The following is a 17,947-nucleotide window of genomic DNA, read 5'->3' on the forward strand; positions in this document are numbered from 1 at the left end:
TTGCCCCTCGTCCTGGGCGGAAGCACCTGACGCCTAGGGGCGGGACAGGAAAGGCGCCGCCGGGGTCCCAGCGAGACATTCCGGGTAGGAACGAGCGCTGGGGCCTTTGGTTCCGGGCTGCCCACGGCTGCGCGTTTCCCGTGACCCCCGCGGGCCCTGCCCAGAGCGGCCTCTCAGCGCAGGGACAATAGGCGGTGGGGTCCAGTGTGGACCCCCCCCCCCGCACTGCAGTGGGGTGGGGGATTGCAGCCCTGGAGACGGACCCCAGCTAGTCCCCCCCCCACGTCTGTAGTGGGGTGGGGGACCCCAGCTAGTCCCCTCCCCATGTCTGCACTGCAGTGGGGTGGGGGATTGCAGGAGCCCTGGAGACAGACTCCAGCTAGCTCCTGGAGTGCCCCCTGGCTTCCCTGCAAAGGGACAGTGTGCCAAGAACTGAGCTTTCATTTCTGCTACAACTGACAACGTAGCTGCAGGGGCCTGGGCTCACCCCCCCAGTGCATCCCCAGGGTGGGCTTGAACTGGTTGGTAGGTCACCAAACCAAGCCAAGCTATTTCTCTCCTCCCACCCCTCTCCCCCCCCCTTCCTGGTCTGGCCAAGGCCCAAAGGGGAAGTTCTGTTAATCTGTGTCCCAGCAAATGCTGAGTCATGCTGTAGTCTTTAGTTCATTAGCAACTGAACTTTCCTTCCCAGGCTTCAGTGCAACAGGTTAAGTAATGACAGACCCAGCAGCAGCATGTAACCTCCGTGAGTCATTTGGCCTGATCCCCACCACCCCCTCCTTCAACAAACGAGCAATGCCGACACACCATTAAAATGATCAAATACAGTGGTTTATTGAATCAATTCCATCGTACGTTCGATTCCTGTGCTACTATCCCCCATTCCTCCCCCTTGCTACAGCCACCAAGTTGTGGTGTAGCCACAGGGAAACTTCCCCAGAGGTTTTGTTTTTGTCATTCACACTTTGCGAACTGCAAACTTTTGGTCCTGGTTCTGTCCTCTCTTGCTGTGCAGATTACAGGGCAGCTGTGTCAGCTAAACAGTTTTGTTCTCATTATGAAGTGACCCCTTGACAGGAGGGCAGGCATGGCAAGGAATCAGACTGCACTGTAAGAGGGGATATTCACAATGTAGCTAGAAACATGCCTCCCATGCTGGACAGACAGACACACACTAGCTCTGCTTCAGCTACCTGCTAAAGATAGTAGTGTGGCCAGTGTGGCATGGCCTAGCTCAGGGGTCGGCAACCTTTGGCACCCAGCCCGCCAGGGTAAAGTCACTGGCAGGTTGGTTTGTCTATCTGGAGCGTCCGCAGGCATGGAGCCCCGCAGCTCCCGCGGGCTGTGGTTTGCCAATCCTGGCCAATGGGAGCTGTGGGAAGCAGTAGCTAGCACGTCCCTCAGCCCACACCGCTTCCTATACCCCCCTTTGGCTAGGAATGGCGAATCGCAGCCTGTGGGAGCTCCATGCCTGCGGATGCTCCAGATAAACAAACCGGCCCGGCCCACCAGCGGTTTTACCCTGATGGGCTGGGTGCCAAAGGTTGCCAGCCCCACGAGCTCAGAGCTGCAAAGAGGGCAGATGGGTTTGTCCTCACGTGCCACAACATTCACACAACTATTTTTAGCCCGGTAGCTCAAGCAGAACCAGCTGTATCTGTCTAGTCGGCCTAGGAGGTACACTCCCAGCTGCCATGCAGACAGCCACTTCCCCTGTCTTTTCCCTTCCAGATACAGGCAAGGATCATGCCATCGTTCTGTCTGTGGTATCTTTCCCATTGTTAATGCTACTCGAAGCACTCCTGAAGTTACAGACTCCGAGGGTCTGGTAACAATACACACACAATTACAATGATCTGTCTGGGGCTCAGGTGCAACGCGGCAGCTGCTGCAGTCACTCTTTCCAAGGTGCATTTAATAAAGGCCATGGAGCAGCTGGCCTAGGGGCCTAGACTGTCTCTTGCCATAGGTGCAACAGCACTGGGTCTGATAAACGTATGGCAGTCGGGTTATACACAATACCGCCTGGAAGGTGGGAATTGCACCCTTCCCTCAGGACTGCCCATCCTGCCACAGGCTAGCACATGTGGCCACACCTGTGGCATATGCTACTTGTCAGGCTTCTGCAAGCGTGTGGAACAGCAGGTTCAGCAAGTGCTCTTCCATGCCTAGGCTCTGGTGACTGGGCAGGGGTGTAAAACACACTCGCGCTGCTAGTCCTGCCCTCTGAACTGGGGGGAGGGCGGCGGGGAGAACGCTTTCCTCTTAAGACTTTGTCATTGCAAGATTAAGAACTAAACTTAAAAAAACCACCACCACCGCCGCCTCACCCCAGCTTCACAACGATCCTCCCCCCTGCCTGCCTGGAGCCTGCCATCTGAATCTCTCACCCACACAGGCAAACATAGTGTTTCTAGAAACCAAGAAAAAGTCAGGGACTTACAGGGTAAACAATGATTCTGTAGCAAGGTTTGTTATTTCTACTCAAACAGAACCAACATACACGTCTGTACAGAAATTAAAGTGCTCACGCTAGTGTTCACGCATTGTTGCACACCCGCTCTGGCGGACTAGCCGTTAAACATAAAACCATTAAGAGAAGGTTGAGGCAGCAGCTCACTTTTTGAGGAGCGTCCCAGACATGTGGTGGTTCATTTTCACTAAGAGACAAGGGCCAGCTTTCTCCGGAGAGGCAGAGCTGCTGTCACGGACCCTTTCTCCAAGCACTCGCCTCTGGTCAGAGCCCAGGACAGGGACGCCTAGCAGGTGAAAGTTACAAACCCTCGAAAAGGGAGTTAGAGTTTAAAGGCTTGGGCCATGACAACTACACCAAACCCAGAGTATCTAACATCCGCACTGCAGAGGGGAACCAGAGGCTGAGTTCATGCCAGTGTGAAGTGGGAGGGTTTCAATGTGTAACAGTCCTGGGGGCGGGATGCGGTCAGGGGGAAGGAGAAGTTTCATCCGTGGAGAACTACTGAGAAAGAAATGAAATGAGCAAGTGAAAACTGAGCGTGGGGGTTAACAGAAGCCCAGTAACAATCCCAGCGTTTGCTAATAGCAAACACTATGATCCAAGCGGAGGAAGAGGTCAGAGGCAGTTGGGACCTGGCAATAATGGCCCGCCCCACACTACATTGGCTCAGGGGGTGGGGGTGCTACCTCTGGCCCATCTCGGTTCCCAGAGGGGTCTGACTGCCCACACCCCGTTCAGCAGAGGTGGTGTTTCCATTCCAACCCCCTTTGATTGGACTCCAGCTCTAAGCAATAGCTCAGGGCCTCTGCTGGCTTCAGCCTGCCCTTAGCACTGGGACTAGAAGCAAGTCCCTTATCCAAAGGGAGTGGAAGTGGCCCAGCAGCTGAAACGCATCCTCTGGGAAATCGGGTTACAAACAGGTAGCGTGTGTTTCACTTGCTATCCAGGGCGTTTCATACACAGCCCCTCCCCTGGTGATGCGAGAGCCCCACAGACGGCTGGGGCGGAACCGACAAGAGGAAAAGCGATTAGAACAAAGCCTGCTAGTTCCCACTTCCCCTGGGACGGAGGGGCTCGGCCCTGCACAGAGCCCACAGCCCTGCTCCCCCAGCTGTAGAAAAAGGAAGACTAAAGGATTAGTGCTCATCCCGTAGCTACCCCCCCAGAGCTCCGTCACGGTCACTGCCCAAAGCCTGCGTCCCTCCCTGGCCGGGCCCAGCAGCCTCGAGTCCTTGGTTCTGCTTGCTGAAAACCCGTCTGCCCTGCAGTGGGGAGGTGGGATTGCAGCATGGGGAGACGGCCCCCAGCTAGCTCCTAGCCCCCCACCAGTGTATCCCAGTAACAGCAGCAGCAAGACGGGTGAGGCAGGGGGTGGGAGGCCCTGGTGCTCTCTCTTCCACCCAAACACCCTGCGTAAAGCAGCAGGGCCCTCCCTCCCCGGTGCACTTTTAAATTCCAGGCCGTACCTGGGGGCACGGGGCTGGCTTAGAGTTCAAGCCTTGAGGGGTCCATCCCAGGTACTTTTTTATTTAAAGGGATGACGCTGAACGTCTCCTGCCTGTCCTGTCCCTGGCGAGAGAGAGCGGCAGTTGCACTGCGGGAGCCGCAGGCTGGCAGCCGGGTCACTTACATGTGTGTGTAAGGGCCAGGTTTGGATCCCGCTGGTGGCGCGGGAGGCCGGTGCCTCTCTTAGCTCCTGCAGCAGTCAGTGTATGGAGCCAGCAGGTGCTCCCGTCCCACGCTGACTGCAAGCCCTACGCTCCCAGCACCGAGGAGATGCTGGCACTGCTCTGGGCACTGCCGGGCTGGGCACGGAAACAAATACAAGACTAAAGCAGCTAGACTCCAACCGGAGGCCCTGGCCTCTGAACGGCACAGGAGGGTCCTGGGAAAGGCCATGTAAGGAGCAGCTCTACTTCAGCCCTAAACTCATTTCTGCGAGTGTCTCTCTTTAAACAGCCAAAGAGGTGCCGCCCGCATTCACGGGGAGCTGGAGGGAGCCAGCACCAGGTGCTGGCAGGCTTTGAGCAAGACGCAACATGCTCCAGCCTGCAGCCCACGGCATTCGCGTCCTCCCTCAGCAGACGGCGTGCCCCAAGGGCTCCGGCTCCAGGGGAGGCCAGCCAGATCAGCCTAGCGAGGCTGGGAACCGAGCGCGAACCGTTCCACCAGCCCAGCCTCTGTGCCTCACTCCGGCCCTGCAGGGCCCATGGACAGGACTGGGACGGGCTCGATGGCCCAGCCCAGCCGGGGCTGAGAAATGCCGGTGAGGACAGGGACATGATGTGGACACGTGTCCCTAAGGGACCAGCCTGAGTCTCACACTCCTTGCACACAGGCCCCTCGCCAGCAGGGCCACGGCCAGACACCTCAAGGGGAGGCTCCCTGAGCTCACGCCCGAAGCCAGCCCGGCCAGTCAGAGGCCAACGCGGCCCTTTAGACGCGCATGCACCAACCGGAGAGCACCGAGCAGCTGGCAGAGGGCGTGCTGTAACGCCAATGGAGGCTGGCATGCCGGACCATGCTAGGAGGGGCTTGCTGGGGCGCAGAGGCAGCGTTAGAAATGGGCTTCTCCAAAGGAGGAGTTAGAGCCGTGATCAGCGTGCACACAGCAGCTCTTCCTTACCACAGCCACCTCCCTCCTCTCGGCCCAGGCCAGCAAGCACCTGCAGCAGGGAACTCAACACTCAGCACAGGCCGGGGGCAAATCACCTGCAAGCAGCAGAGCCCGGAACGCCACTGCCCCCAAGCACAGGCGTTTTCAGAGCTGGGTTCAGAACCCGCTGAGCTGCCTCCCAGCAACAGGCAGCGTGCTGGGCTGGTCCCAGAGTCCCAGGGCAAAGAACTCCTTCGGGCCTGGGCGACATCTCGCTCCCTGGCCCGGGGGCCGCCCCCAGTGGCAGCTAGTTCAGATCTTGCAGCCCCAGTGCTGCAGCCGCGCCCCTCTGGAACGCCCAGTTCTCTCCAATGTTCTTTGGTGCCAAGGTCGGGGGGGCACTGGGGGACCCTAGGCCTGCTCCTCCGCACTGGGGCCTCGGAAGAGCGACTGCTTCCTCAGGCTGAGCCGGGCACACCTGGGGCACGTCGTTGAGTTGTCATAGTAGCAGTCCCTGGAAGCGAGGAGGAGGAAGGTTACTCCCATTGGCCCTGCCGTCAGGAGCGTGGGGCTCAGGCCAGCCCTGCAGCCTCGCCGGGCGCTTCTGCTGGCAAGGAGCTGCATGCCCCCTAGAATTCACAGCCAGTGCCCCCCCCGCTCTGGGAGCCACCCGCAGTGCCCTTACAGAGAGCATGGCTGCCAGCAGACAGGTGCAGACCCACAGGAGAGGACAGCATGGCAGGGAGCAAGCCAGCTCCTCCAGGCAGCCCAGCCCAGCCCCATCCTCCCCCACCCCAGCACTGGAGAGGTCCAAGGTGCCACACTCGGGACCCGCTTCACCCAACTGCACGTGAACAGACTGGCCAGCTACGGTCACCGCTGAGCCAAGTGCACGGGCAGCACCCCAGGCACTGCCCAGCAGAGAGCAGGATCTCAGCCAGCAGCTTCACCTCCCCAGGGCTAGTGCCAGGTTAGGCCAGAGGCAGGGTCAGCCCAGTGCCGGTTCCTTGCAGTGCCACTTGAGGGCACCGTGGGGTCTGGCTCCGTGTCCGGCTCATTTCACAGTCCTGCATATCTTGGGGCTCCCCCAGCACAGAGCTCTCCCTGCTCTCCCTGACTGGGCCCCATGCTCCCAGCTGGGGCTGTCACAGGACGCCGTGGGGGCTGACATGCGGCCCCAGGCTCCTCCCCACCCACCTGTGGAAGACAGCAGAGCAGTCCGTGCACACCGACGTGTGGCTGTCGAACGGGAAGAGCACGTCCCCTTCTTTGCAGAGCTCACACACAAAGCCCTTCGCCTGGCACCGCTGGAGACAAGAGTGAAGATCGCTGAGCCCTGTGCAGCGCGTGGGCCCTTCCCCCTCCCCACCAGTGCTGGGATCCAGGCCCCCCCATGGAGCTGCTGGCTCCAGCAGATTGCACACTGGGATGTCAGAGCCCTGGGGCCCCAGTGCTTCCAGGCCCTGCTCCCCCAATCCTGTGTGCCCCATCCCCACCTCCGCTACCTGCGGGGGCTCAAATACACCAGGGCAGTGGCAATGGCGCCGCCCCCCACGCAGCCCTGACTCAAAAGAAGGAATTCCTCCCACTGCACGCCTGCTCCCTACCAGCTCTGTCGTCCTAGGGTTGTTACTGGGGGAGGGCAGGGCCGGCCCCCCCACCTCCCCTGTTTGCTAGGGGAGGGGTTTAGACACAAGCATTTGTCTAGCAATGAAGATGCAGAAATTAGAGACTTTGCAAACATCCAGGGAGGCCAGGCTGGAGTGGGGGTTTCCGGCCCCTCAGACAGCTGATCCCCAGGGGATGGGTCAGCCACCCAGCCCCACCTCGCAGTCCAGCTTGATGTGCTTGGCAAAGAGGGTGTGGATCTCCGTTAAGGAGCAGCTGAGGCGCCCAGCCTGGATGTCGACCAGGTCCTGCAGCGAGTACATCTCGTCGTTCTCCACAAAGTGCTGCCGGTCCTGCAGCTGCAGGGGAAGAATCGTCAGACCATGACGCTCCCCAGCCACCTGCCTGCCCCCACCCGCCAAGGAGCCTTCCCCAGCTGGGGCTTAGACAGGGAGCAGAGTCCAACTAAGCCCTGGCCAAGAGCTCTCCGCATTACCCTCTGGCTGATCCATCATCACACACTGGGGTTCAACGTGCCCTTCCTCCCCGGCCCGGGGCTTGTCCCCAGCAGCCCGAGTCTTCCGGGGCTCAGGGCAGGCAGCTACAGGAGCTGACATTTCACCGAGGACACAGGGCAATTGAGATACAGGCCACCCAGACCATCGCCTGGGCTAGCGACGGCCATCGGACCCAGCCCCCTCCTCCACAGCCTCCCTCGTCCTCCCCCTGCACATGGCTCCTGTCCCGGAGAGAGTCCACAGAACCCGCTGCTGTGCGCCGCCTCGGGGGGGTCGCAGATCCCCACATGGGAGCACGACAGAGAGGGGGTCTCCGCAGCAGCCACCGGCACCAGAGGTTCGGGGCTGGGAGAATCGCGTCCGTGGATTCTGGGCTTGGCCCGTGTGACGCTGACCCCACAGCTCCTCTACCCTCAGGAAACCACAAGGTGGAGCTGATTCCGACAGGGATGGATTAACGGATCTCTCACCCCCAGCAGGTGGGCAGTGCCACGCCTCTCAGGTGTCACCTTCTGGGCTGGAGCGGCCCAGTCACGGCCCGTTCCACCAGCTGGGCACAGGTGGAAGATCTGTACCCTGCCGGGCAGGGGCACAAACGACTTCATGCGCTCAGGGGCTCAGCTCCCTCCCCATCCCAGCACACTCGCTCGCACAGCAGCCCCTCCCCGTGCAGACACCCCCGCACCTGAAGCAGCAGACGAGCCTCCATGGCCTCTTTGCAGGTGATGAAGTAGGGCTTCATGAGCAGGATATCCTGGCGCAGCTTCTGCGGGGAGACGGGGCTCAGGAAATAGGGCCCGCCCAGCCTCCTGTCCAACCACGACCGGACACCTCCCAGGGACGCGTAAGGGCCCTGCAGTAGCAGGTGTGGGATAATCTGCCCCCTGGCCCAGTGTCTAGGGGGGAGAAGTCGGGGGAGCACGTACAACACAGAGCGAAGGGGGCATGCCTGGGAGCTGCTCCCGGCCCAGCCCAGAGCTGGAAGCCCCATGGAACTCCCCCACACGCTCACAAGCCAGTCTGGGGACGGGACCCCAGCCCTTAGAACCAGGGGCACGAGCCCCCGGCGGACGCAGGCACTTACCCGGATCTCCACCAGCTCCTCCACGTAGTTAAAGAGAAGGGGGTTGATTTCCCGCAGCTTGAGCACCGGCCGCGACACCATCAGGGCAAGGTACCGCATGCTGCAGCGGGAGACCTGGGCCCGGAGAACAGAGCGCCCTGTTATTAACCCCGTTATTAACCCCACCCCAGGGGCAGCGGGGGGTGTAAACAACAGCACATGGTTCAGGGAGGGGCCCTGCAGGCCCCCGTGATTAGCACAGAGGGGGTTAGGGGAGCTGCTGGGCGCGGCCCCTCCATACTGACCAGCTGTTCTGGTAGGGCCTGGGAGGGGGTCTGCAGCCCACTCCGGGAAAGGGAAGGGCCAGGGCCCTGCTGTGCTGACACATCTGAGAAAGCCAGCCCGACTCCTGCGCCGTACCCGGACCCCATCTCTCACGGGGCTCCTAGGGCTGGTCCCGTCTTTAAATGAGCCCCGCAGGCCCCGGGCTCACATCACAGGCCACCGGGTGCAGACAGGAACTAGCTTCGGTCTCCGCCAGCCGGGGCTGGAGCGGACGCCGCTGGCCCAGGGTGAAAGGCTCCAAGTCCCACCCCCCAGCCTGTGCCCTGGCTCGGCCCAGGGTAGCTGAACCTCAGTGTCCCCTAGCGTCACCTCCCGCCCTGCCCACGGGGCCGCCCCATCGGCCTGCTCACCTTGCGGGGTTCGAAGTCCCAGTTGTGGATGACGCGGGCCGGGATGATGGCCAGGTCGTTCCAGTGGCAGTTTCCACAGTAGTACAGGCCGGTGTAGTCGCACTGCCTGGCCTCGCTGGGCACACCCCCTGCATGGGACATGGGGTCGTCAGCCCCATCATGCCAGGAACAGCCCCAGGGCCCCAGCCCTGCCAGGTCCCCCGTCCCAACCCATTCCAGACCCAGCAGGGGTCTCTGCTCTCACCCGCCAGGGCAGTGCCTGCTGCTCCCCTTAGCCGTGAGGCTGCAGAGCCTCCCAACACTTCCAGCGTGTGCCAAGCCCTGTGCTCGGGGAGGCTGGGCGAGTGTCACCGGCCCTGTTCTGCACTTGGGAAACTGAGGCTCGGAGAGGGGAAGTGACTCACCCATGAGCACACGGTGAGTCAGGGCAACGCCAGGACCAGACTCCACGTGTCCTGATGCCAAGGCCTCTGCCCGTATCTCTGCTGTCATCTCCTCCCACTCCCTGTGCTCAGCCCATGCTCCCTTCACTCCATATACCCAGAGCAACCTCTGGCCACACCCCTGCAGAACCCCCACCCCAGGGATGCCGAGAGTGGGCTGAGCGCAGGCCTGGGAGCCAGGAACTCCCAAGATCTAACCCCAGCCGAGCCCCGCTCCCTCCGTGCTCTGTGCTCCAGCCTGCTCACACACACGCCAGGGTGACCCCACTGACGTGTTGGCCACAGAGATCGCCCCCTTCCTGCTAATGGAGCTCTGCTTCAAATGAGCGGGAAGGTCCCCGGTCCCGGCGCACGCAGGCTGGTAACTGCGAGGGTTAACGGCGATCCCTGGTCACGCCTCAGCCCCAGCGTCCTCTCCCGCGCGGGTGGCACTTACGGAGGGAGATGGGCGCCCGGCACTCCGCACAGCGGTAATCCTGGCTGTCCAGGCCTGTCTCGGGGCAGATGCTCAGCTCGTACTCGGCCTGGTGGCTGACCTTGGACCTCACGCAGGGCTTGGTGATGAGGTTCAGGCACTTGCTGTGACAGCGATAGTAACACCCTGGGGAGGACATGGCACAGAGACCCAGGAGTCACCTGCCCGGCCTGGCCTTCCCCTTGCTTCAGCCTGACCCGGCTGGGGAGCACCCAGGCTCCTTGCCAACACTCCCACGACACTCAGAACTGGCCCAGCCCTGCAGGAGACAGGCCATCCCGCACGGCGGGGAAAGGCTCAGAGCAGAGCGGGTGGCAGCGGAGAAGCGACTGGCAATTTATGCCATCAGGGGTCTCCGGCAGGACCCAGGTGACCGGCAGAAGCACCCGCCCAGCCCGGGGGCTCTGCCGCCTCCCGTCTGCCCTGCAGCTTTGACTGAGCTCCAGGGGATCAGCGCCGCCGGGAAGGAGAACAAGCCTTCGTCCTGCCCCAGGGCTGGGGAGCAGGGAGGTGCTGCCTTGGCAGGGCTGGTGCTCACCTGTGCAGGTGTACCAGGTCTGAATCAGGCCCCAGATGATGGCGTTGCACTTGTCACACGTCTGCTTGACGCTCTTACTCTTCTCCTTGTAGAAGCGATGTTCCAGGAGCACCCGGATGTTGGGCTCGTCTTCGCTGGGGTCCTGCAGCGGAGACAGACGGCCAGAGCGGGGCTGAGCCTGGGAGACATTCGCCTTCTTTGCACCGAGAGCCAGGCCATCGCCTCCTGCGGGCACTGCTGCCAACACCCCGGGGTGGGGCCCCCGCTCCCTGCCCGGGCTGTGGAACCTCAGAATCCTGCTCAGCGCTGCCGGGGCCCTCGTTGGCAAGTCAGCAGGAAGGTCCAGGCACCAACAGAACCACTAGCCGGCCGCAGCCCCCACCCCGTGCCCAGCCCCCGGGCCACACCTTCAGCTCCTGGAGTTTCAGGCGCAGGTGGATGAGCCTCACCACAGCGTCTTTCTGCCTCTCCGAGTGCTCAGGGAGCTCCAGGATCACCTGCTTGCACTCCTCGATCGCCTGCCGCAGCTGCTGGATGTCGGAGGCCAGGAACAAGCCCTGCAGGCAAGAGACGGGCAACCCCGGTGAGCAGCGCTGCCCCGCTGGGCCCAGGCACGGTGCCCTTCCCCACCCCGGGGCACAGAGACTTCCCGGGCTGCCCCTGCTGGGCCAATCAACGCCGCACCACAGCTTCTCCAGACGCCTGCCAGCCCCAACCTTCACCCAGCCGCCCCCGGGAGACTCGTGTGCCCCAGCCACCCCCCGCGCAGTCACTCACCACAGGGCGGGAGAAGTGGTCCTCCGCCAGCCCCAAGTCCATCACGCGCTCCGAGCACTGGAACCCGGGGTCCCCGTGGGACAGCCCCAGCAGCGAGTCTGCAACAAGCAGAGACATATGGAGAGGGAAGGGAGACACCTCGCACCACCCCCACGAGATGGTCTCAACCCAGCTGCAGGGCAAGCGCCAGGCTCACCCCCTGCAGAACATGGGCACTGGTGCCCCTGGAAGCCCCACAGCACTGAATGGTGAGGGGCACTGGGCGTGGGGGCGGCTCGGGCACGAGGCCCCAGGAGCAGCAGCACTTAGCGGCCCCTCCCAGGAGCACACCCCAAATCCTGGGGACACAGGAGAGGTGTCACTCGAGGGCTGCCCCTGCACAGACCTTCCCAACTGAACACCCCACAGCAGGACACGGGTGGGTTCGGAGATGCCCACTCCCCCCTCCCCCACACAGCCCCCACGCTCAGCCCCAGACATGCTGGGAAAGCGCTTTCCCGTCTCACTTCGCAGCCTCCCTGCCCCAAAGAGTGACCAGCTGCGGCATGTGCAAGATCTGCCCGTGCTCAGAGCTTCACAGCTTCCAGGCACGAGTCACCTGGCCACGCAGCCAGCGGGTGGACGAGCCGGGGTTAGAACCAGGAGTCGCTAGAGCCCCGGCTGCCTTTCTGGCAGGCTGCCCAGTGTGAGGAGGCCACCTGGTCCACAACCCCTTATGCTGGGAGAATCTAGTGTCCTCCCCCCCACCTCCAGGGTGTGGGGGAAGTCTCCCAGACAATGGCACTTACGTCTCTGGCAGCCCAGGGACTGGGCAGGAAATTGGCTTGCAGGGACCCGGTGGGGGATGACTGGGGCTAGAGGGGGCCCCCACCCCTTTGGTTGTGGCTCTCAGAGCTCCCTTGGCCAGTGCCAGCCCCTGGTCACTGCCTGCTCCCCAGCAGCAGGTAGGCGTGGGCGAGGGAACCCCACACTAACCTCGACAAGAAAGGTCGTCCCCAGCCTCCTGGTCATGCTGGCCTTGCCCCGGCTGCTTGTTGAAGGGGTTGAGGTGGGCCTGTCGGAACCGGAGCAGCTTCTCATCACATTCCATAGCAGGCCAACCTGCCGGACCACGCAGAGGTGAGGGGAGCCCGCGCCAGGGCACGGCACCTGCCCCAGGTGCTCACCCCCTCTGCCTGTGACACTAGAGCAGGGGAACAGGCTAGAGCTGGCAATGCCTGATCCTTCCCTCCACAGCCCAGCCCGGCCCAGGCAGCTTCCACTTAAAACTGGAATCGATGGATCATTTTTCCCAGCCAGTACCGAGCCGTATCACCCCACGCCGCTCACACGCTCTGCGGGGTTTGTGCTCCACAGTGGAGGAGGTAGAAAAACCAGTCTCTCCACCTGCCTGTGTCACCAGAACAGCTTCCAACCAAGTCCGCCAGACACCTGAGAGCCCGGCACGTGGCACCCCATCATTACAGCACGCGCCCCGGCTCCGGCCACCTGGAGTTACTACTACCAATGGCACTCTACAAACGTGTGCTGACAGTGCTCATTGTGCTACACACAGGACACACACCTTGCAAGGGCCCCTGCTCTGAGGAGCAGACCGACATGGTTACAAGTGGGGAACTGAGGCACAGAGACATGAAGTGACTGGGCCAGGGTCACACAGGGTCCCACAGAATTAAACCCCACTCCCAAGTCCCAGTCCAGTGCCCTCCCCACACAGTCAGGCTTCCTCCGACGGCCAGGTCTACACTCCAAAGACTGATGTCTCCGAGTCGACCTCTCAGGGGGAAAAAATCCACCCCCCGCGCGACAAAGCTACGCTGAGGAAGGCCCCGGCGCGGAGAGTGCTGGGCTGACAGAAGAAGTCTTCCATCGACCTAGCTCCTGCCTCTCGGGGAGGTGGACTGACCCTGCCAACAGCGGCTGGAGCGAGCGACTACGCTGCAGACAAGCCCTTAGTCACACAACAAAACTGCTTTCCCTGAAGTTATGTTGAAATAGCTGCTTAATTTCCAGAAACCATTTCTGATCCCATTTAATGAAGACACACTGTCAGGATCAGTCTGGCCTCTAATTGTAATGCTGTAACCAAACAGACAGCCACACACGAGCGTTTCCCAAACCCATGACGCACACAGAAACACGTGTCTCTATTCAAAACTCAAGAGTGAGCAGTTATTTTTCTAAACCATTCCCCTGGCATCGACACCCAAACAAATCAGCACCCAGACCCGAGGGAGACGGAGTTTCATTGTGCAATGCCAGAGATGAGCACAGAGGAAGCAGAACCTTGCTAAGAGCAGGGATACATTATTTGCTACTTCCACTTTCAAAAATCCACACTTCATTAGCAGCCCGGGGAAGGAATTTGGTTTATAACAGGTGTGTTTTGAAGTTGCAGTCCCACCGTAGAGACTAGGCAGCTCCATTCCAATGCACACACCAGCTAGATTTAGGCCCCAAATAAAGCATTTTAGGCCCTTCAATAGACGCTACTGAAAAATATCAACAGTGGCGCCTAAAGCCAATTGTCACTCAAAGCCTGGTTGGCAGCCAGGGTGGGATTTCAATGCTGGGCTGGGCTCTTTACTCACAGTGAATGTAGCCGGATTTTGACAGTTTCCTGTGTGGGATTTTTAAAAGGATCGCTGTGCTGCTGTGACAAAACTGGAGCTGTGGTGTTATCCGCACACCCAACTAACACCACCACCAAGTTACTGCCCCTCCCTCCCAGGGCCAGAGTGGGATGATAAACATGCTCGGTGTTTATATAGGGCTTCACAGCACAAGAACATTGCACCCACAGCAAGAATGCTCTATGGCCTGCCATGAGAAAGGGTGTTTTATAGATGGGAGACCAGAGAGGGGAAAGGGACTCACCAAGTGTCACCCAACCAAAGCTAGGGGCAGGATGCAGATTTCTGCAGTGGCCTAGAAATACTGCAGAACCTGGTGCCTAAATGCCATGGTGATGGGCACGGCAGAATCCCCAGGCCGCCCCACCTGTGGCCCCCTGGGCTGGGGCACAGGGCAGCCCCTCCCATTCCCTGCTGCCCTAGTCTGGGGGCAGGCGGCTGGAAGGATGCCTGGGCCTGGGGCATTCGGCAGAACCCCTCCCCCTCCCTGGCCGGTTTCTCGGGGTCACGGGGGCTGATCCCGAGGCTAGAGCCACGCGCGCCTCTTCCCGTCCCCACGCAGGAAAGTGACAAGTGGGCCTTGAACACGCTGCAGCCCCCCCGCCCCAGGGGACAGCAGCGACCGCTCCCGAGCTGCCCAGGGCCAGGCTCGGCCCGAGCCGCCACAGACCCCACGTTTGGGAGGCTGCAGCACTGGGGGTGAGGGGGCTGGAGGCGACCCCCCAACCTCGGCCGGGGGGGCGGGACGCTGCCGGGACGGGCAGGGGGCACCGCCCCGGGGACCCCGCCCGGGCACAGCCCGCTCCGCTGCGGCGGGGCCAGGCTCGGCTCGGCCCTCACCTGCTCATGGCCCGCCGGGTCCGCAGCGCAGGGTCCGCCCGGCCCCAGCACGGCCCGCCGGGTCCGCAGCGCACCCCAGCTGCCCCTGCTACATTGTAGCGAGCTCGGGCGCTGGGGGCGCAGCCGCAGAAGGCGGCGGAGGGGCCGCTGCTGCCCCCCCGCGCGGCGGGGGCAGCGCGCCCCCCAGCCGCGGCCCCCCCCCCGCAGAGCCCGCCGGTGGGGGGGGGGGGGGGACGGACCCAGCCAGCGGCTCGGGCTTCCCTCGCGGGGACCCCCCGCCCCCAGTTTTGTGAACTAGTTACATGCCCAGCCTGGTGGCTGAACTTTGTGACTTGTCCTCACCCACAACTGTTTCACATTTGGGGACAATGTGTAGCTTCAAGTCAGCGGCACTGCTACGGGTACCCGCATGGCCCCACCGTATGCCAACATCTTTATGGTTGACATAGAACAACGCTTCCTCAGCGCTTGTCCCCTAACGCCCCTCCTCTACTTGCGCTACACTGAGGACATCATCATCTGGACCCATGGAAAAGAAGCCCTTGAGGAATTCCACCATGATTTCAACAATTGCCATCCCACCATCAACCTCAGCCTGGACCAGTCCAAACAAGCGGTCCATTTCCTGGACACTACTGTGCTAATAAGCGATGGTCACATCAATACCACCCTATACCAGAAACCTACTGACCGCTACACTTACCTACATGCCTCCAGCTTCCATCCAGGACACACCACACGATCCATTGTCTACAGACAAGTTCTAAGATATACCCGCATTTGCTCCAATCCCTCAGATAGAGACAAACACCTACAGGATCGCTATCAAACATTCTTAAAACTACAATACCCACCTGCTGAAGTGAAAAAACAGATTGACAGAGCCAGACGAGTACCCAGAAGTCACCTACTACAGGACAGGCACAACAAAGAAAGTAACAGAATACCACTAGCTGTCACCTTCAGCCCCCAACTAAAACCTCTCCAGCGCATCATCAGAGATCTACAACCTATCCTGAAAGATGATCCCTCACTTTCACAGAATTTGGGAGACAGGCCAGTCCTCACTTACAGACAACCCGCCAACCTGAAGCAAATACTCACCAGCAACCACACACCACTGAACAAAAACACTGACCCAGGAACCTATCCCTGCAACAAAGCCCGATGCCAACTCTGTCCACATATCTATTCAAGTGACATCATCATAGGACCTAATCACATCAGCCATACCATCAGGGGCTCGTTCACCTGCGCATCTACCAATGTGATATATGCCACCATGTGCCAGCAATGCCCCTCTGCCATGTACATTGGCCAAACCAGACAGTCTCTACGCAAAAGAATAAATGGACACAAATCTGACATCAGGAATCATAATATTCAAAAACCAGTAGGAGAACACTTCAACCTCTCTGGTCATTCAGTAACAGATTTAAAGGTAACAGAGGGTCCTGTGGCACCTTTAAGACTAACAGAAGTATTGGAGCATAAGCTTTCGTGGGTGAATGCCCACTTCATCAGACGCAAGTAATGGAAACTTCCAGAGGCAGGTATAAATCAGTATGGAGATAACGAGGGAGGGTGAGATGCTCTGCTAGCAGTTGAGGTGTGAACACCAAGGGAGGAGAAACTGTTTCTGTAGTTGGATAGCCATTCACAGTCTTTGTTTGATCCTGATCTGATGGTGTCAAATTTGCAAATGAACTGGAGCTCAGCAGTTTCTCTTTGGAGTCTGGTCCTGAAGTTTTTTTGCTGTAAGATGGCTACCTTTACATCCGCTATTGTGTGGCCAGGGAAGTTGAAGTGTTCTCCTACAGGTTTTTGTGTATTGCCATTCCTGATCTCTGACTTGTGTCCATTTATCCTCTTGCGTAGTGACTGTCCAGTTTGGCCAATGTACATAGCAGAGGGGGCATTGCTGGCACACGATGGCATATATAACATTGGTGGACGTGCAGGTGAATGAGCCGGTGATATTGTAGCTGATCTGGTTAGATCCTATGATGGTGTTGCTGGTGTAGATATGTGGGCAGAGTTGGCATCGAGGTTTGTTGCATGGATTGGTTCCTGAGTTAGAGTTATTATGGTGCGGTGCGTGGTTGCTGGTGAGAATATGCTTAAGGTTGGCAGGTTGTCTGTGGGCGAGGACTGGCCTGCCTCCCAAGGTCTGTGAAAGTGAGGGATCATTGTCCAGGATGGGTTGTAGATCACTGATGATGCGTTGGAGAGGTTTAAGCTGAGGACTGTAGGTGATGGCCAGTGGAGTTCTGTTGGTTTCTTTTTTGGGCTTGTCTTGTAGCAGGAGGCTTCTGGGTACAGGTCTGATTTAAAGGTGGCAATTTTGTAACAGAAAAGCTTCAAAAACAGACTCCAAGGAATTAATATGCAAACTAGATACAATCAATTTAGGCTTCAATAGAGACTGGGAAATACACACATTGAATCTATTTCCCCATGTTAAGTATCCTCACACCTTCTTGTCAACTGTCTGGAATGGGCCATCTGGATTATCACTACAAAAGGTTTTTTTCTCCTGCTGACAATAGCTCATCTTAATTAATTAGCCTCCTAGAGTTGGTTGGGCAACTCCCACCTTTTCATGTTCTCTGTATGCAGGGCCGGCTCCAGGCACCAGCCGAGCAAGCTGGTGCTTGGGGCGGCAGATTGTTGGAGGCGGCATTCTGCCCAATCCTAGGGCGGCACGGCCGCTTTTTGTTGTTGTTTGTTTGTTTTGTTCTTGTTCCGCTCCGTCTGCCCTGTAGGGGGCGGCGGTGCGGAGAACCAGAGCGCCCTGCAGGGCAGTCCTCTTCCTTCCCTCCCCATCGACCAGCCCACGAAAGCTTATGCTCAAATAAATGTGTTAGTCTCTAAGGTGCCACAAGTACTCCTGTTCTTTTTGCAGATACAGACTAACACGGCTGCTACTCTGAAACCTGACAATTTAGTGACTGTTTGGAAATTTGAATTGAAATTGAAATATTATTACACACTTTAAAAGCATATACAGTGTATGATAAAATATGTGTATCTGAAAAAGTATCAAGGAGTTGAAAAGTATGAACATAGACTAGCTTCCTTCTACGGCTGTTGTTTTTATGACCATGTCGGTGCATTCATTCCAGTGACATTGGCCAACCTAATCATTTCAAATGATGATTTGTAAGCAAAGCCTAAATGAGCGCTCTCTGACAGCTAGTGATGAGCTGGGGGGAAAGGCTGCAGGACCAGATTGTATTTACATTCACACCTAATCTACCTAGCAAACAGAGCTGTGTTGCCCAA

At 59.3% G+C, this 17,947-nt stretch overlaps 1 protein-coding gene across 3 annotated transcripts; it reads right to left on the bottom strand.

The window, feature by feature from the left end:
- Nucleotides 1-809: 809 nt before the first annotated feature.
- Nucleotides 810-14,799, bottom strand: DEF8 (differentially expressed in FDCP 8 homolog). Of its 3 annotated transcripts, none has more exons than XM_034788966.1 (12): nt 14,663-14,799; nt 12,165-12,290; nt 11,190-11,287; nt 10,820-10,969; nt 10,413-10,554; nt 9,836-10,000; nt 8,957-9,084; nt 8,283-8,396; nt 7,884-7,961; nt 6,899-7,039; nt 6,270-6,379; nt 810-5,586 (listed from the first exon to the last, which is right to left on the bottom strand). In XM_034788966.1, the coding sequence occupies exons 2-12, from the start codon at nt 12,277-12,279 to the stop codon at nt 5,484-5,486; spliced, it is 1,344 nt and encodes a 447-aa protein (XP_034644857.1). In that variant the 5' UTR covers nt 12,280-12,290; nt 14,663-14,799; the 3' UTR covers nt 810-5,483. The 3 variants fall into 3 exon arrangements, with proteins under 3 accessions (XP_034644857.1, XP_034644854.1, XP_034644856.1); XM_034788963.1 differs by having other exon boundaries at nt 7,884-7,964; XM_034788965.1 differs by having other exon boundaries at nt 7,884-7,964; nt 12,165-12,372; nt 14,663-14,787.
- Nucleotides 14,800-17,947: the final 3,148 nt, after the last annotated feature.

Source organism: Trachemys scripta, chromosome 13, assembly GCF_013100865.1.
Source record: "Trachemys scripta elegans isolate TJP31775 chromosome 13, CAS_Tse_1.0, whole genome shotgun sequence".
Lineage (NCBI taxonomy): Eukaryota > Metazoa > Chordata > Testudines > Emydidae > Trachemys > Trachemys scripta.